This window comes from Andrographis paniculata, unplaced genomic scaffold (genome assembly GCF_009805555.1).
Source record: "Andrographis paniculata isolate CXL003 unplaced genomic scaffold, ASM980555v1 Contig14END, whole genome shotgun sequence".
Lineage (NCBI taxonomy): Eukaryota > Viridiplantae > Streptophyta > Magnoliopsida > Lamiales > Acanthaceae > Andrographis > Andrographis paniculata.
The window spans coordinates 1,997,393-2,016,951 of NW_026137424.1; the positions used below are offsets into that span (position 1 = coordinate 1,997,393).

General features: G+C 33.7%; 3 protein-coding genes across 5 annotated transcripts; 1 reads left to right on the top strand and 2 right to left on the bottom strand.

Moving 5' to 3' along the window:
* Window positions 1–4,416: 4,416 nt before the first annotated feature.
* Window positions 4,417–8,206, bottom strand: LOC127258910 (chaperone protein dnaJ 72). Of its 2 annotated transcripts, none has more exons than XM_051285986.1 (3): window positions 7,617–8,206; window positions 6,350–6,419; window positions 4,417–4,813 (listed from the first exon to the last, which is right to left on the bottom strand). In XM_051285986.1, exons 1-3 carry the CDS (start codon window positions 8,051–8,053, stop codon window positions 4,748–4,750), a joined length of 573 nt encoding a protein of 190 aa, XP_051141943.1. In that variant the 5' UTR covers window positions 8,054–8,206; the 3' UTR covers window positions 4,417–4,747. The 2 variants fall into 2 exon arrangements, with proteins under 2 accessions (XP_051141943.1, XP_051141935.1); XM_051285978.1 differs by lacking the exon at window positions 4,417–4,813 and adding an exon at window positions 4,842–5,728.
* Window positions 8,207–8,288: 82 nt separating this feature from the next.
* Window positions 8,289–11,906, top strand: LOC127258880 (uncharacterized). 2 transcript variants are annotated; one of them, XM_051285941.1, is made up of 4 exons: window positions 8,289–8,374; window positions 8,579–8,622; window positions 8,708–10,824; window positions 11,198–11,906. In XM_051285941.1, exons 3-4 carry the CDS (start codon window positions 8,764–8,766, stop codon window positions 11,687–11,689), a joined length of 2,553 nt encoding a protein of 850 aa, XP_051141898.1. In that variant the 5' UTR covers window positions 8,289–8,374; window positions 8,579–8,622; window positions 8,708–8,763; the 3' UTR covers window positions 11,690–11,906. The 2 variants fall into 2 exon arrangements, with proteins under 2 accessions (XP_051141898.1, XP_051141890.1); XM_051285933.1 differs by lacking the exon at window positions 8,289–8,374 and having other exon boundaries at window positions 8,389–8,622.
* A 675-nt stretch (window positions 11,907–12,581) lies between these two features.
* On the bottom strand, window positions 12,582–18,134 carry LOC127258900 (leucine-rich repeat protein 1-like). The gene is made up of 6 exons (XM_051285966.1): window positions 17,748–18,134; window positions 14,689–14,760; window positions 14,358–14,501; window positions 14,099–14,170; window positions 13,921–13,992; window positions 12,582–12,837 (listed from the first exon to the last, which is right to left on the bottom strand). Exons 1-6 carry the CDS (start codon window positions 17,966–17,968, stop codon window positions 12,765–12,767), a joined length of 654 nt encoding a protein of 217 aa, XP_051141923.1. The 5' UTR covers window positions 17,969–18,134; the 3' UTR covers window positions 12,582–12,764.
* Between the last annotated feature and the right edge of the window lie 1,425 nt (window positions 18,135–19,559).

The following is a 19,559-nucleotide window of genomic DNA, read 5'->3' on the forward strand; positions in this document are numbered from 1 at the left end:
AGTCGACCTCGATGATGATGACGTGGTCCTGCGACTGCCACGTCACCGGATCTGGATGGAACCCCGTCAGACACGTGGAATCACATCTGCCGCACACGTGGCATTATTGTACTGCACCAAAACTAAATATACTCTATTTATCGGCGGTTTTAATTATTTTTAGTATATTTCTTTTATAATATATTTTCTCTCCCTCCAAAATATTTTCTCCTTCCTATATAATTTTTTATTTTTTTTAAAAAAAATATAATTATATATTTCAATTTAATTTTAATTTTTTCTAATTTTAACTAAATTATTTAGTTATTTTAATCTTAATCCACAATTATTTTTATTATATAATAATTATTTTTATTAATATATTTTTTAATTACTTACTAATTACACTTTACCTAAATTCTTGTATCTACAGTAATACGTCCATAATACATAGGACGGAGGGAGTAATTAACTTTTATTATTATTATTATTAATAGTTAAATAATTATACTAATTATGATATTATTTTATTATTTTTTATATAATTAATAATATTAATAATTTTAAAATAAATTTAATATATATGATTAAGAGATTTTAATATCTATAAAATAATATTTATATTGTATATATTTTTTTATTGTAATATAATTTTAAATTATTTAAATATATATTCTAATTTTTTTTGGTTATATATATTAAATTTATTATTATTAACAAATTAAATATTATCTTACGTATATAGAATAAATTTTTTAAAATATATTAAAAATATCACCATAAATACTTATTTGCTATTGGGGCATCATATAAAAATAAAAATAAAAATAAATAGATTTAATTAACACATCACATAAAAAATAAAAATAAAAATTAACATAGTTGATTGAAACCATGCCTCGATAATTCATATTTATATTTTACATTGTATGAACAATTATTATATGGTATCGTTCTATTTATTATATTTATATTATACTTCGTTTGTTTTAATACAATAGTTCTGTTTATCATTTTCACTACAAAAAAATAATATATTTGTAATGGAATTATATCCCTAAAGTTCACGTAGCTAACGTAATTCTATTCTTATTTCCGTTTCTAATGTCATTAGTAACGGAAAAAATAGACTTAGAGTCAAAAAAATTTTGTTACAAAAATGATTTTTTCTTTGTAGTGTTCTATCCGTCTCAAAACAATAGTCTTATTTCCATAAAAAAACCATATCATTATAAAACTACATTTACTTTTTCATTATTATTACACGATTGTCACTACTTTTTACACTAATACACTCACAAGGGTAAAAAATTCTTTTACTCATACTTTTTACCAACTACCAATATAATACTCTCTCTATCCCGGAACTATAGTATTGGTTGTGTTGGGCACGAGATTTAAGGAATATTGATAGTGGATAAAAAATATAGGTAAAAGACATTTTGCTCTTGTGAGTGTATAGTGTAAAAGATAGTAGCAATTGTGTAATAATAATGAAATAGTAAGAGTAGTTATATAGAGATATGGTTAATTATTAAAATAAGACTAATGTTTTGAGACAGACAAAAATAATAAATAAAACTATTGTATTGATACGGAGGGAGTATCAATATTCTTAAATCCCGTATCAAACACAATCCAGTTCTGAAACGGAAGGAGCGTATCATTATGTATATATATTATATATATTGTTTATTGTAATATGGTAATCAACAAAGTAACTATAGCCATTTGCATCACATAAAATATTTATATGAATTAATTTTATTTTATTATTTAAATGGCATTCAAGATTTGAATTGTGTAGCAGGTGGAAATTCCAAAATAAAGACAGGATAGGGTAAAAGTAGATAATAATTTATTGCATTTAAAAATGTGACCAATCAATTCAGTGTAGTTTATTTCTACTTTTAGGTGACAAGTTTGTATCAAAACCCAAATTATTGCATCATTGTTCTGTGTCACATTATGATCCATACATAAGTAAATTTATTTATTATTATTTATAACGGAAAATTCGTAGTCGGTACTTGTCGAGTGAGCTCCGGATAAACCGAATATAACTACAATTATTTTTTTCAAGTTCGGCACATGTCAAAAGTTTAGGTACCGTTTGGACATGAATTTTTTTTTTTTTTTTTTTTTTTCTTTGAAATTTTAAATAACTTAGATTTAGCATAAAAGATGAAGTTATCAGTTGGGCTGACTTTGGGTAAGGGAGAAAGAAATACTTGTCGAGGGCCCATTGTAAAAATGGTCCATACATATTTATACTAATTTGTATATCTATAAATAAAATGAAGTTGAACTAAATAGAAGAGTATGTTTCTTGGATGAATTATTAAAAATATATATTTATTGTGAGTTTGAATTTTAAATAATAAATTTTGAGTCGAAATAATTATAGGTTTGGCATTTCGGTCCGTCTGATTTTTTTCGTGCCCCGCTTATTTTTTTTGGAAATTGAACCTACAACCGAACATATACAAGCCGGGAGCTTTACCATCAAATTATGTTTTAATTTTTGTTTTTATTTCAGAAATTAATATATGTATATATATTTATTAAAATTTAAATATTTATTTTAAAAATTGGACCGGGCAGGGCCGGATATAGTCCGACCTTCACGAGTCCGGGCACAGCCCGATCCATTAGCGTGCCGGCCCAGGCACGACCTAAAAATTTTCGGGCCTATCTTTGGAGGCTAAAACACGATTTTTTTCATGCTATGCTCGGACCAGACTTTTGGACCGTGGTTATTTTTGTCACCCCTAAATAATTGTTCGATAATGATATAAATATATATTTATGAAATATTTTTAATGTAAAATTATACTCTCTCCATCCATTAATAAGCTTCACATATGACTTTTGCATGCGAATTAAAGTAAATTAGTATTTTATAGATATACAGTGTAATAAAGTAATATAATGTATATTTTATTTTTGACATTAAAGTAAAAGTAATGTAAAAAAAAAAATAGAGTTATTTTGATATTTAGTCAAAAAAATTACTTTTACTAGAAAAGAAATAAGAAAATTTTGATTTAAACAAACTAAAATAGTAAAATAAGAAGTTTACTAATTGACAGAAGAAATATTTTATATAATATAAAAAAATGGATGTTTAATTTACTATTCGAAAGAGAGGGGGAGATATATTTTATGACTTGTAAGAAACCTAATAAAACTCATGATCAACAACACTCGGTCAAACCCTCGTAGATCCTTGTTTGAGGGATAGATCTTTGGTAGGTGCGCGTGTGCATTTTCTTGTGTTGGTAATGTATTTTTTTGGGCCGTGTCATCAATTTTTTGTTGAAGTTTTGAAGGGTATGAACCTTACTATGTAATAAATTTGTTTTATTTGAAGTATATGATGTGTATTTCATTTAACCGTGTTGTTTGTTGTTGATTCATGTTAGATTTGTGAATTTCTTGATGAAAAAAATTGAACGTTTACAATAAAAATTAGATTAAACTATAACACTTTTTTTTTTGTAGGAATAATTAAACTTTAAAAAGAAACCTTGTCGAGGTTGATTTGTAGAAATAATTGTTTAAAGAAAACTTATCGGGGGTTTCAACATATGACCTCACAGTTGAGTTTATTTTTATACTACCGGATTATCCTTTATGAAACTAGTGTGTGTTCTTTTTGTATCTTGAATGTTTTGGTACATGTTTTTGGATCTCATAACGGATGATTTAGTGGTGTGAGCGTGAACTCGTGATCGTGAGATCATAAATTCAAACCCGACGCATCACATCTTGTCTGCCACGCATAATTTGTCTAGTGTGACTTGTTTTGTCGAAACTAATTTACAGGCTATTAAAATCAACTCCAACCGTCTTCAATTATGGAGGAATTCTCCATAATTGGAGCAAAATTGCTCCAATGGAAACCATTATTTCCTCTGTATATGGAGTGTACAAAATTTTGAATTTGAATAGTTATATGATATGATATAATTATGTGTTGATTTGATGTTTTGAATGTAAAATTAATTTTTAATATAATATAAAAAATAAAAATAGGTATTTGATTTGATATTTTTGGAGAAAAAAAAAATGAATAGTAGAAATTTTGGAAAATCCTATTGCAATAAATATATATATGTCATTATTAAAATATAATATAAAATAAATTAACATTATATTACAAACAAATATTTTTTTGAGGTTAATATATAAATACATAAAAATTGAATAAAGATTATATAATTGTTTAAAAATACGGAATGTATGTGAAATATTCTAAGTTAGAGTGGAGTTAAAATCTAAAGGAAAATTTGAATTTCTTTTGAAAAAAATAGAAAAATATGTTGGAGATGGCCTATGTTTGGCCGCATAAGTTCGACCAGAGTTTATAAGAACTTTTGTACTCTCTCATTATCCTCGGGCCAAAAAAAGAAACGTAATTTCTATAACTTGAAATTTTCAAGTACCACCAATTACCATTCACTTTTGCTGCACAATGCGCGAAAGTAGCGCAAAGATTTACAAGGAGAGGAACCTAATCGAATAGTATTATACTATTTCTTCGCCATACGTGTATTATACATTTTGCATTCGACATCACAGAAAGCACAACATTTATTCTATACAATCCCTCTAAGCACATCGATTCTAAGAAGAAACTGATTATTAGTTCAATGGGAAGGCATTTTTATGAGATGATACAAGAATATACATACATAATCGAGTGGTCACACAATTCACGCATATAGTTTGGATCAGCAGACTTACCGGGATATACTATACACAGCTAGAAAGTCGAGTTCTTGCCTGATTTCGCCTTTTCCACGGATTCCATAGCCTCCTCAAAAGATTTCTGCTCATTAACACAAGCAAATGCATATATATATATATATATATATTTTAGAATGGATAATTGGATATACAACATTTCAATATCAGATTCGCTTAATCATATACCAATTCTCGAGAATGTAAACATATAAATATTTGGAAAAACTATTTTTTTAATCCCGTATATCATGTTAAAAACCATAACTAGACCCTGTATTGGATTAGCCCCATAATTAAAAAAGTTCGGCCGGAAATTGTGTGGATTATACATGAAAATATTTTAAGACCATAACTAGACTATATATTGGATTAATTTCATAACTAAAAAGCTTTTGTAGAAATGATCCTCGAGCATTGTCCACGTGTCACTTACACAATCTCTGGTGTGCCACGACAACAACTCTGGTGCCTGAGGACTATTTCGGTCAAAATTTTTAAGTTGTGAGACTAATCCAATACAGGTCTGCTTATGGTACTAAGATGATAATAAGATCATATACGAAACTAAAAAAATAATTTTTCCTAAATATTTTGAAAGATCTAAAAAAGATGTGAGACAAGTACACAATCGATCTGCTCCTACATTATAATTTCTTGCATGTTTTATGAGATCAAATTGTTAATTAGTACGAGAGTACTAAATTATGTGATGCAATCAAGTCCTGATAGTGATAAGGGTCGCAGCAACGCTGAAATTAGATATTAAAGTGTATATATTGTACCCAATGCTTCATGACATCAAATTGTTTACTTGACATGAGTGTAATAAAAATAATGTTATCGAATTGCCCAACAATTTTGAAATTCGATCTTAGCTGTATCTATACATTCACTTACATCACATTGACTATGATTCGAGAGTACCAAGTGATGTGATTAAATTTTGTCCCAACTGCGAAAGTGATGCAGCAAAGTTGAAACTAGATTCGAATTGTATCTACAATTAGAAGTTAGGATGTTAACTGGATTGGCATTAAAAATTTTCAAAGAATCCTATACGAGATATCTAGGACGGGATTTAATTTAAAAACTTGGATTCGACAGCAAGCCACTAAACACAGTTAAAAATCTAAGACCTGAATTGTAGGTAGAAATCCAAGCAAGAGAAATTCTTCTATCTTTTGGAGGAAAATGTTCAATAAGAAACTCTCGATATTTTAAATGATGGAAGAAATTCACAAAAATAAGCTGAAAATATTATGTAAGGAAACCAAGCGCATACTCATTGTCGACCAAGCTCGACTCTTAAACACCAATCAAATAAATTTTCAAACTTGTAATTTTAATTCTTAAGAGTTAAACTTGGATTCTAATTTACCTGATGCTGAGAGTGTGAAACCATTCGGGCTACATTTAATCACACTACTAAATCCACATGGTTTATTCAGCTCTATCACTCGAAAATCTACTATTCTAATTCAGCTCCATGTTACAATTTAACGTAGGTTTGATGCAAAACAGAAATGAACTTCATGGATTTGATTAATTCAAGAGTTCAGAGGAAGTAACAATTTAAAAAAGAAGAAAAGAAAAGAAAAGAAAACAATCGATATCTTACACCCGGATTATGCATTTTCCATAGCGCCTTGCCACTGGCATCAATAATGTACATCCCGCCTAACAATAGACTGGCACAAAAATATCCATCAAGCACAATTTAATTAAAATAAAGTTCTTGAGATACAAAGCATGTTATGAATGAAATAAACGAGTTCAGATAGACATGAAACCAAACAACAGGAAATGAACAAAGCCGGATATATGAGATTGATTGTTGTTTAGAAATGGCAGCAGCAGTGCTAAAGCTAAATAATTCATCAAAAAATAATTAAATAAATAAAATTCAAACCATTTGGAAATTTCGATAGAAAACTAGACTATGGGCCAAAATTAAGCTAATCAAACTTCAGAGATAATCAGATATGTTTTGTAGTTTACAACTTTGCATCTCTGTTTTAATGATCCGGAAAACAGATCGTAATTCCTCCATGACCAATCAAATCCTTCATTGAGAAAGTTGCTCATCAGATATGAGATGCGTATAAAACTTCATAAATAAATTTAAATTCATCTTGCAACAAAACAGATTCTGTCAAATAATCTATGGCTAACAGAGAATAAGAACAGAACGGCGCAATACTACTCATATTCGATTCTGCAATTTAGTTTCAAAAACCTCAAACTCAACAGATTAATCCCTCTTCATCTTGAAACAAAATACAGATTCTGTCGAATAACCTATGAATAACAGAGAATAAGAACCAAACTGTGCAATATTATCATATCCGATTCTGCAATTTAGTTTCAAAAACCTCAAATTCAACAGATTAATCCCTTTTCATATGCTCCACAACACTTTCTTTCCTTCCGGGTGTTTAGCTTTTGGTTTCAAAAGTTTAGGCAATCCAGATTCTTCCGGATTCAACCTCAGATGCATTTGTACAAACTTGACTATTTAATGGCGTAAAAATGCCTAACTAGAGCTTAAATGCTGCAAGAATCGGATGATACTTTTACAGCTTTAAACTATTGAATTCTCTATTATATGCTTTCATTTTCAAGAATGAATTCATACTGCAAAACTTCATCCAAAATATCAATGGCTATGTTATTTGAAAACATTCAATTAGCTGTTCTTGTGATTTAGGGAATTCTGGGGTGTTCTAGGGTTCATCAATGATTTCTACATCACAGATTTCGTTTCTAACCCAATCAATCAATACCTAATTCAAGCATACAATTGAAATCTCGAGCCCTAATATGAAGAACAGCAGAAACCCTAACAATGGAGGACAAGCAGCATAAAAGGGGAGAAGATCAATTACCCAACGAATGTGGCGTTAAGGAGGAAACTTCTCGTTGTGAGATACCTAATTCCAATTTCGAATTGAGTAAACATCCTATCGCCGCCGCCGCCGCCGCGTGTCCTTGCGGATCCGCCGTATCCATAACCGAATCCATACGGATTGTTGTTATAAGCACCGCCACCGCCTCCGCCGTGACTGTACGCATTCCGATTGCTCCGATGAGCTCCGTAGGCGTTCCGACGGATATTATAATCGGCGCGCTTGCCGTCGTCGGAGAGCGTCTCGTATGCCTCCGACAGCCGCTTGAATTTCACGGTGGCGGAGTCGCGTAGACGATCGGAGGATTTCGAATGCTTGTCCGGATGGAATTCCATCGCCAATTTCCGGAACGCCTGCTTGATTTCTTCCTTGCTCGCATTCTTCTGAACCCCCAAAACCTGGTAATGATCGTCCATCTCTCCTCTTCGATTTCCGCCTCAATCTCGTGATTTCAATCTTCAATTTCAAGGTGATATAAACACGAACAAAAATCGGCGCCGCCGCCCGCCGCCGTAGCGCTGCCGTCGTGGCTGCAACACAGCCGTGTATAGCCCCAACTCAGACTCCCCTGTATATCTACTACGACAAATGTACAGCGATCCCGAGGAGCTCCTAGGACCCGAGCACCAGACCCAGTCCACGAACACTGTTCAACCCCATAAAGTAAGACAAGTATGGACCGGTAGTCCCTGGACCGGTTAATAAATTTCCAGTTCTCCAATTAATATCTCGAATTTGTAAGATTTCAGATCTTCTTCTTCTTCCATCCATCCGCATTCTGGAGAAAAATGAAATTTTTTAAAAAAATTTAAAATTAAAAATAATTTCTCTTAATTCCAGAAATGCAGTTGAAAAGGATCATACACGATTCAGTATCTTATCTTCTTCATAGAATTTCTGCAGAAAATATTTGTATTTATGTATATGGATGTTTTTATCAGATTCAAAATTAGGGCAAAAACGGAGGTTCAGGATTGATCTGCAGGTAATCGAATTGCAATTCCGAATTCAATTCGATTGTTTTCTTAATCGATTGATTCCTTAATTCTCTCCGATTTGGGTTCCTGCAGATGATCGATCTGAAAAGGGGGGAAATGTTTCCGAATTATTTGAAGATTTTCTGAAAATGGGGAAGAATGTGATGTTCGGAGTGAAGAAATGTCTGAAATCAGTGTGCAATCATCCCTTCCTCATATGCACACTCTGTTTCTTGATGTTTATCCGCCGATCATTCCCTGTTTTCTTCTCCCTGTTAATGTCCGCCGCCCCTGTTTTCGTCTGCACGGCGGTTCTGCTCGGAGCGCTCCTGAATTTGGGGCGATCGGACGTGGCGGAAACCGATGTACACGACACGGCGGCGGAATCCGCCGGAAAATGCCGAGGATGCCATTTTAGGGACAGGAGGCCGCCGGACGTGGCCGGGAAGGCGGCGGTGGAGAGTCGGGAAGTAAGCGATCACGTCGAATCCGACGTCGAATCGTTCGATTCCGAAAGGGTGAATGTTGATTCGCCGCCGGAGTCGCCGTGGCTGAGGGTGGAGGAGATTCGGAGCTGCGCCGGCGGCGGCAGCGACGACGGAGATGTGGAAGACGATGACATGATGGAATCGAGCTCCGGATCCGGCGGCAGCACCAGCTCCTCGCCGGCGGCGACGTCATCAATGGTGGATATAATGCCGCTCGACGAGCTCCACCCGCTCTTAGACGAGGACGGATCGGTGCAGCTGGTGCCGTTATCGCTCCGCGGCTCTCAGGCCATGTCGGAAGTGTCGCCGGAGTCGAGCAGCGGCAACGAGTCCGACGTCGAGACGGAGACGCAGAGCGACGCGCCGGCGAAGCCGGCGATCACTTGGACGGAGGAGGATCAACGGAATCTCCAAGATTTAGGGTGTTCAGAGATCGAACGGAATCAACGTCTCGAAAGTTTGATGCAACGGCGCCGCCAACGGAAGTACCAAAGCATGGTGCCGGAGATGAACTTAATCGACTTAGAAGCCACCTCGGCAGGGCCACACAACGTCGCACCGATCGCGACGGGGAGGCGGCAAAATCAGAACCCGTTCGATGAAGGCAACGAGAATCCGGGGATGCCTCCGGTGCCGGGCTCGGCGCCGTCCGTTTTATTGCCGGGCCGGAATCCGTTCGACGCGGCGAGTTACTCTGGTGAGGAGAGGGCAGCGGCTCTGCCGCCGCTGCCGCGGCGGGGTGGAGGTTTTCAAGAGGTGTTCATGAGAAGAAACGAGAGTTTGATCGCGGAGAAGCTCGACGCTAAGTTACGTCCGTTCTTTGTGGCCGAGTCGCCGTTCTGTCAGCCACCGGCCGCATCGAACGACTCCCGGCTGAGCTCGGTGCCGGAGACGGCGTCCGTTAGTTCGGTCGAGGATACCGACGTCGATACAGGCCGTGTCGCAGAGGAAGTCGAGGTTCCAGAAAGTCGAGGTTCTGACGATCACGAGATAGTCTCTGCCGAGGTCGACGGGGAAACTCCCGAAGAGGAGTCGAAAGAGGAAGTTGGTTCGGGTTCTGAAGTAGTCGATACCGCCGTCGACGACTCATCCTCAACATCGGAAGCGAGTGGAAGAGTCTCCGACGATGACGAAGCGTCGAAAGACAGTCAGGACATCGATATCTCGACGCGAACCGATGCACCGGTCGACGAAGCGTCGAAAGACGATAGCAACATCGACGACGTCTCGACACATTCGCCGACTAACGAAGCGTCGAAAGACGACATCGACATCGATGCGTCGACACAAATTCATACGCCAATCGACGAATCTCAACACAAAGTCGAGCCCGTCTACGACTCAAGCCCCCCGTCGATCAAGAAGCCGCATCCCGAATCTGCCGGAGATTTTCTCCCGTCGTTCGTCAAGCAGACAGTGTCTCTAATCGGAAGAACGTGGGACGGGATTACTGGCGAATCGTCAAACCCTCCCGACGCTAAGAATCCGACCAATGATTCCGACGAGGCGAAACATCTGGTCGAGAGCCTACCAAAAGTTGTATCGAGTTCGATCGAAAAGAACACAACTTCGACATTAGACAATGACGATGACGACGATGACGATGAAGACTATCAAGAAGCAAGTGTGAAAATCTCGACGCCGTCAGCGAGGGAAAGCGCCGCCGTCCTTTACAACATACCGATGAACAATCCGAGCGCCAAGCGTCTCGAGGAAGTTCAGGTAACGAAAAAAAACTACGAAATCTTTTGCTATCTCTGTCTGGCTCTAAGGGTCATATTTATTTTTTGTGGGTTGATCTTGAATATTAATTATTATATCAAAACTTAATACAAATCGAGGGAAAAAGGTAAAAATACTTCTATTAGCGGCACTTATATAATGACGTTGTATAAAATTATAGAATATTTTTATTGTTAAGTAAATGACGCAAAAGCAAATGTAACCGCTACAATATTTACCTGAAACTTTTGTCACTATTCACCGTTAAAAGTATTTTTTTTTTTCAAAATATATATCGTATCAAATGTTTTTTTTTTTTTTATAATAAAATATTATATCAAATATTAAATTTTTACTGCTGCTGAAAATCCAGGTGCCGAACACGCCCGTTGACGCATTCGACAAGCTACGATCGATCCCGAATCTGAACATTACGAACATACACGAGCTAATCGACACGAGATCGCACGTCGGGTCGCCGTACACTCCTGACCTGACGTCGATGCCGTCCATGCCGTCGAGCGCTTCGAAGGAATCTGCCCCTCAGTTCAGCATGCAGACGATCCTCGAGGAGGTGTCCGAAGCGAACCAAACCGATGGCATGTCCGGATCAGACAGCGAAGGCGAGATTTATTGGCGGGCCCGTCCTACCGCCTTCGACAAATACGTCGAATCCGCGGAGGGGAGCTCGTCGCCAGACAGCCAGAAACTCGACGCTTCCGAAAAGCTCGATTCGGCCGACGGGAACAAGACGGATGAAAATCGAATCGAAGATGCCGGTGAACCGAAAATCGAGCCCCACGGTGGAGAGGCGGCGGTAGAAACTGGGAAAGAAAATGTACGATCAACGGAGGAGACGGACTGATAGGTAGATAGAGCGGGAAGGTAAATAATTTGAATTTGAATTTAAGTTTGAATTTGAATTTGAATTTGAACATGAGTCCGGTTTGGGTTTGAGTTTGGGTTAGGGTTCTATTAACCCTTTTGGAAAATAAGACCTGCTTGTATTTTTTTCTTTTTTTTGGGCCTTAATATAGCTTTGTATGTGTTGCTTGTTTATTGTAGAATGATTATAAGGGTTTCTTTAGTTTGTGTTTTTGTTGATTTTGTACTCGTATTTTAATTTTTTTTTACTCGAACAATATTGATTTTAATTTATTTTTTTTTAAAGAAAAACAAAGAAATAAAGTCTATGTGGTATAAAAATTGACATAATTAAGTTAATTTGTCCCTCCTAAATTGTACTCCCTCGGCTTGTCCACTCTTCATATTTTCGTTCATTTCAAATCATTTTTTCATTTTTAAAGATACAATTATACATACTTTATAACATTTTAAAATTCCTAATTTATATAATTCTTTTATTTTAATTAAATTATTTTAATTTTAATCTATAATTATTTTTATCAAAATCATAATTAATTTTATTAATATATTTCTTAATTACTTACTAATTCCACAGTAGACGGAGGAAGTAAAGTTTATTGCTTTTTTACTCATATTTTCTATTTGTAACATCACTTTTTAGCATTTTTTTTAAAAAATTTAATATAATACCTGCATTTTACGTTTTATCTACCTAACTTTTATATTAAAACATTATTATTTTTCAACCTCAGTAACCAAACAAAGTGTCATAATTATCCCTGAGGAAGTATTATTTTTTAATTTCCGTACCGGCATGCAATACGGTATAAAAATCCGGGACGGAGGAAATATCTCTTTACAAAAAAAAAAAAATAAAATAAAAATGACCATACCAAATAAACACACCATTGGATTTCCATAAATAGACAACACGAGAATTATACAAATGTTCGTCGTCATCGATTCATTACCTTAACCATAAAGCTATAATAGCAAACTCTTACACAACCAAGCGTACTGTAGAGAAGTCGAGACGAGAGGAAGTCGACAGGTTTAGTCGCCATTCAGTTTCTTCACGAGCAGTTTGTGTCGTAGCTAGCGAGCCCCTGCAGCTCCGGGCCTTCCAAACGAGGATTGTTCTCAAAACTGACAAATCATCCCAAAATTGTCAAGTGCGTAGAAGAAAAGACAACATATGATAAGCCGAAGGAATTTTAAAATATGTAATGCTACACGAAGCACAAATATAACAGGACAAAACTTTACAGCCTAATCGCAAACATGATATTATCAAACAACTTAAAATATCTTTGTCGCCTAAATGCTCAAATTGAAAGAGCTTTACAGCTTTAACACATAATAGCGCCAAACAAAAAATTTGGGTGGAACGATTGTTTATAAATATTATTTTTTAAAAAATACAATACACACATTAACACAATATATAATATATGGGCATGGATCAGCTGTTGATTCAGTCAAATCAGCATGGTGTTGATTTGATCAGATCAGCATATGCTATACGAATAATCAACATATATTTATATATATCTCATCATATTTATAATGCAATATATGTTATATTATAACTCAGCATATATTGTACTATGTGTAAATATATGTTGATTATGTGTATGAAATATGTTGATCCGGTCAAATCAGCACCATGCTGACTTGGCCGAATCAACACAGGATCCACAACCATAATATATATACTTTATTCACTCATAAAAAGTCAACAATTAACATAAAATATTATTTTATATTACCTACCCAATTCAATATACGTAACATAAAACACATTCATTCAAAAACACAAAATGAAAAAAATCTTTTTATATTTATACAGCGTAAACACAAGCATAATAACAGTAAACATTTTAAAGATAACCATATCGCCTAAAAACTTAAATTGAAAAAGCATATGCTTTTATATATTTACAGCGTGAACACAAACATGATAGGCTAAACAATCTTAAATAATTGCATTGCCTAAAACCTTAAATTGATCAAACAAAAAAAAAGGAATGATTTACCATGTTTTGATTAGCATGCATAAGTATCAATGTATTGTTTTATATTTATTGATATTCCGCTAAAAAATACGACCAAAGGCAGCCATTGAAGACACGAAAAAAATTAATAGCCAATTTGAAGAAAAACAAAACAAAATAGGCCTTGAGCTGAAAATTTAGAAAGATGAAAGGCACTACAAATTGAGTGTCTTACTTGTGTAAAGGAACATGCTCGAAGGAGCCAGTAGTAGGTATTGGGCCACATAAATTGTTATTTGACACGTCCCTGGAAATGGAAAGACGGGAATGTAATAACAATATTGAACAAAGTATTAGGGATGTAAGCTTGTAGTTGGATCAAAATTTAAAAAAAAAAAAAAAAAAACACTTACACAACTTTCAAGCTCGATACACTAGCTAGTGTCCTCGGGATAGGTCCAGTGAGCTGGTTATCGTTTAGACGCCTGTTGCAACAAATAGAGGCTGGAGTTAGGATTTGTTGAGCCGGAACACACAATTTTGCATAACATTAAACCCAATAAGAAAAATACGAGCCGGCATAGTATTTAACATCTCCAAAACTATCAAACTATTAGAATTACTCGTATGGAATCGGATCTTGTTGAAACTGCGCTGTAGATACGAACTTACAGAAAGACAAGGGATTTCAAATTTCCCAGCGACGGAGGTATTTTTCCTGAGATATTGTTGTTGTATAGGTCCAAACTGATCAACTTCTTTAGTTTACCAAGCTCTGAAGGAATCGATCCTTGGATGTTATTTCTGTAAAGCTCCCTGCAAGATCAATATATCATGTTTTTACTGTTCTCGGTGGGATGTAAGACAATCGAGGTATTTCAAAATAAATATTTGGGAACAATCAAGTCGCAGAAAAAAAAAAAAAAAAAAGAAAATCATTCATGGAGGGGTCACAAATGTGAGTTAAGACATTGTCGAATTGGAAGTAAGATATTGTGCTTACAGATATTCGAGATGCTCGAGCTTCCCGAGCTCCGGCACTAAATGTCCAGATAAATTTGAGTTTCCGAGATCCCTGTTTAATTGATAAGTTTAAACATCACGAAGCAAACAAAAAGGATAGATCGACGAGATGATTGGAACTGAAATTTTCACCCACAATTGATATTAGCTAAAGAGAAAAAATATATGCTGCATTAGGATAACTTCTTCGAAGAACTTTTAATTTTAAGACAGCACATCCATGGAGTAGCTACACACAATTAACATTATATATCTATAACATAAATATAATACATTATTTAATTCCAACTGTTCACATACACATTTTTGGAAGTTTTGTAACTACTCATCAATAGCAATTTTTTGAAAATCAAATACAAAACTTTTTACTATTCTTAAAATTTTTCAAAACTACAAAACTCAAAAAACTTCTATCTAAATGGCATCTCCTATTGAATTTTAAATTATTCATATTCACAAGACACTGTGGTTGTTTTCCTTTGTAGATTTCTCACGAGATTTTTCCTATTCACTTTATGTTTTTCCTCAAAAAATATTAAAATGAAAAATTATTTTTCATTTTATATATTATATTAAAAGTCAAATGTACATTAAAAAATCACATCTAGCGTCTATTTATATCACATAAAAAAAAAATTATTCAAATTCAAACTTTTACTATTCAAAAATCAAATCCAACTTTACCTACAGTAAAAATTCATTTAAAAAAAAAAAAAAACATTTTCCATTGAACACTCCAAGAATGCATCTAGACACAGCAAAAGTCCGGGAAATAGCCAAAAGGGCCAGAAGTCATTTAATCGTCTTGGTATGACACTACATCAAAATATTATAGTATTATACATTTTTAAGTCCAAAAACACAACATTTATCGTGACTATGTTCTCAGCATAATCATAGTCCCATGGATGGTATGGCTAAAGCAAAGGCACTATTCGAAATACACAACTAAATCCGTAAACTACTAATTTAAAGAGTTCTATCCACCAAATCAACAGAATTACATGATTCCGTATATGTTCCTAAGAATGAACGAAGAACAAATCCAAAACAGTACACACAAAGACTTATAAAAAGGATAGAAATTAAAGCATCATATTTTCTACATTGAGATTAGTGAAAGTTCCCATTTATACTAATAAGTTATAATAGTAAGCTAGGAAACAAAATCAAAGTATTAAAATTACAAATAACATAACATGAGTATGCTCTAGAAACGGCGATAAATAGTTTATATTTACTTCTAGAATCTACGGTAGCATTGTGTTAGTTTTAATGTATTTTAGAGAAAAAGATAAGTAGGTGTTTGTTTGGTTGTGTTTTCCTATATCTGTTTTCACTATTTATGTACAGTAACTTATTTTTATCCTTTCAAAAAATATCATATTAAACACCTGTTTATACTAGAACAAATAATAATTTCAATTTAAAGTTTTACTATTCCAAAAACCCAACCATATGAAAAGCAATATTTTACAATATTTACCAAGAACTCTATAAAATGCTATAATGTGTTACATATATTAAAATTATAGTAGGTTTTATATTTGATTTTAGTCCATATTACATTTACTCCCTATAATAAAAACATTTTTTATATTAATTGCAACCATACAATGTTTAAATTCTAACGAGTTATATTAGAGCAACATAGTGGACAATACTTTTTCAAGGACTCAAAGGCTGCGTTTGTTTGGGTTTTTATTTGTATTTTTTTACAAGATTTCTATTATTCATGACATTTTATCCTAAGAGAACATCAAATCAAATACTTATCTTTTTATATATACATTATACTATAAATCAATTTTATATTTAAAATATCATATCAAACAACTATACGAAACCCAAATCCCCAAATAAACACACCCGTAGATTCTCCTCTATACAAAAGCTAGGGGATTTCATGGCACCAGGAGGTTGTTGCTTGTTGTTTCTATTGCAAGTGCTCTTGTATACTACACGAAGACTTTTCACCCGGACAACATTCTTGCTCTTTCATTCTCCTCAAGAACAAGTCCATAAAGTTTCAAATTCTTGGCCCGGAGCACTTAATTCCAACAAAAACAATGTCCAATAGATCATGGCTTCCCTCCCCCTACGAGCATTTCCTAAAATAGATAGACACGTCACGGCTGAAGGTAACACTGAATAATGCAAACCAAGCAGCGTCAAAACATTCGTAGCATAGAACCAAAGCCATAGATCACTCCAACTTTTCCATAGATACATCTCAATGGCATGTCATTTATGCCATCTTTACTATAGGTATCCATTGGCAGGGGATTTTGTTCATAATCCTTGACTCCCATTGCTGCTAGCTTACCTTAAAAGCCAACAACAGCCGAATCAGGGTGTTCCTAACCATAATGACGCCAGCATTTTGACAGCCATTCTTTAAATGCCAAATCGAAACCAGAATCCACGTGCACCACAAGAACACTTGCAATTGAAACGACAAATAGCAGATCTTACATCAAATTTGTGTCCTTAATAGGGGCGAGTATTCAGATATATGGCTCGAATTTTGACAAATCCAAAAATATGAATTTTTTTTTAAATATTAGACAAATTTATTACCTAACATTTAATACTAAAGAACAAATATTAAATACAAAAAGTTCACAAATAAGAACTCACAAAGCATGCAATATGTACCAAATTTTAAAAAAATTCAATACAATCCAAACTAAAATTTAAATTTCAGTTGGGTTCGGATTACATATTCGAATTTTGGATATTTTGCTCGTCCTAGTAATCAACGAAATCTTATAACAATCTTGAAAACAGCCATTTTCACTGCTCAAATTTGAGAATTATACTCTAAAAGCAAGCTCTAAACAGAAAGTATGATAACCAAAATATGGAATCAAAGTCTGCCCTAACAAGCCAAGGCAAATCAAACATTTCCTCTGCAAATTCAAATTCACCAAACAAAAATATTCAATCGAACGTAAAAACCACAGAATTCAAACCCAAAAACATTTAATATAAGCAAAAATCGCAAAGGAAAACCAGAGTTATAACAGAAACACATACAATCGAGTAACGCGGCTGTCCTTGTTGCAGGTGACGTGAAACCATGTGCAGGGCGTCACGAGGTTCGGATCCCAGCTCTCCAGCACCTTATCGGGGTCCGACAAGCTCCGGCGGAGCGAGGAGAGCGCGTCGCCGTCGGAATTCCCGCACGCTTTAGGCAAAACCAGCGACGCTGCAAAAATAGCTAGGGTTACGGTTACCGATAAATCGACGGCGGCCATAGCTCCGTCGGATCTTGTTAATATCGCCGGCGTAGTGCCTCCTCCGGTGGATTCGATCGTCCTCTTCCGCGTAACCAGACCAGACCACCGCCGCGACTTTGTGCGATAAAAAATGGCAGCGAAGAAAGGAATGTGCGGTGTTTGCGAAGGAGGACAATAAATGTGAAAAGTAGTTGCAATTTTTGGAAGAGACCAAACACGTCCTTATCATCAGACTTTAGTTTTTAGAGAAGACCTTAAAGCAGTCAACAGTCAATAATAGCTTTACCAGGTCATAGATGGTGGCCTTTACTTTCTTTTTTTTCTTTTTTTTATAAACTCTGTTTTCTTTTTTTATTTTTAACTTTTTTTATTATTTTAAAATTTTAAATACGAGAATAAATTTTTGATTTTTTTTATAAAATGGTTTCTGACGTCGAACTTGCCGCGTTAGTCGCTGTTGACATTGTTTGTTCTAGTATCATATTTTTTATTTTATTTTTTCTATCATTTTAGTTCCTTTCTATCCTTTATCCTCTGTAAAAAAATTTTTTGTAAAAAATAAATATGAAATTAAATATTTTTATATTATATTATAAATTAATTTTATATTTAAAATATTTCATCAATTTCTAATTATATTTAATTAAATAATTAATTTAATTCAAAAATTTTATTATGTAAATTAAAATTCAAAATAGAAACCAACTAACACATTTCTTTTCGTTTCTTCTACCTTCTTTTTTATTTTATTAATTAATATAAAATATAAAAATATCTTTGCTATTTTATATATAAGTTAATTAAATATGTACAAATATACTTGTATTTTATATAAAAATTTAAAATATATTTTGATATTAATGTATAATTATTTATATTATAATAAAAAAATATTTTTGAATAACAACATATAAAAATAAAAAAATAATACTTTTAATTAAGAGTGAGTATAATTTTATTTTATTTTTAATTAAAAGCACATTCAATAGTATATTCAAAAGCAATTAAGTAAATACTCCGTATGTTTCATAATAAAGTATTTATTTTTTCTATTTTATTCCGTCTTTATAACAAAGTATTCATTTCTATTTTTTTTTTAATAATTGTATTATTTACCTAACATTACAAATACTTTTACAACTTATAATATATTACAAAAATGTCATTACCTTTATATCACACAATATTAATAAAGTTATTTTAGTCATTTCTACTTTATTCCTACTATATTCCAATATAATACTAATATTTCTAGAACCTCGGATAAAAAGCAAATTGATACATAGTTATGAGATAGAGGGAGTATAAAAATATATGTTATATACTCCCTCCGTCCTATATAATTTGTTCCTATTTTCTATTTTCGTCCGTCCCATATAATTTGTCATTTTTATTTTTGGAAATATAATTATGCACTTTAATCGCCTTTTAAATTTTAAATTTTATAATTTTCTTAATTTTAATTAAACTATTTACTTATCTTAATCTTAATAGATAATTATTTTTACTAATATAATTTTTAATTACTTACTAATTATACTTTACCTAAATTCTCGTGTCTACAGTAATACACTCATATTACATGGGATGGGATGGAAGGAGTATTATA

Coding starts and splice junctions, on each gene's coding strand:
- LOC127258910 (XM_051285978.1), bottom strand. CDS start 8,053: ATGGACGATCATTACCAGGTTTTGGGGGTTCAGAAGAATGCGAGCAAG. Junction 6,420..7,616: donor CTTAACGCCACATTCGTTGG/GTAATTGATCTT, acceptor TTTTTGTGCCAG/TCTATTGTTAGGCGGGATGT. Junction 5,729..6,349: donor GGAAAATGCATAATCCGGGT/GTAAGATATCGA, acceptor TTCTAATTGTAG/ATACAATTCGAATCTAGTTT.
- LOC127258880 (XM_051285941.1), top strand. CDS start 8,764: ATGGGGAAGAATGTGATGTTCGGAGTGAAGAAATGTCTGAAATCAGTG. Junction 10,825..11,197: donor AGCGTCTCGAGGAAGTTCAG/GTAACGAAAAAA, acceptor CTGAAAATCCAG/GTGCCGAACACGCCCGTTGA.
- LOC127258900 (XM_051285966.1), bottom strand. CDS start 17,968: ATGGCCGCCGTCGATTTATCGGTAACCGTAACCCTAGCTATTTTTGCA. Junction 14,761..17,747: donor GACAGCCGCGTTACTCGATT/GTATGTGTTTCT, acceptor TCAATTAAACAG/GGATCTCGGAAACTCAAATT. Junction 14,171..14,357: donor TTGAAATCCCTTGTCTTTCT/GTAAGTTCGTAT, acceptor TTGTTGCAACAG/GCGTCTAAACGATAACCAGC.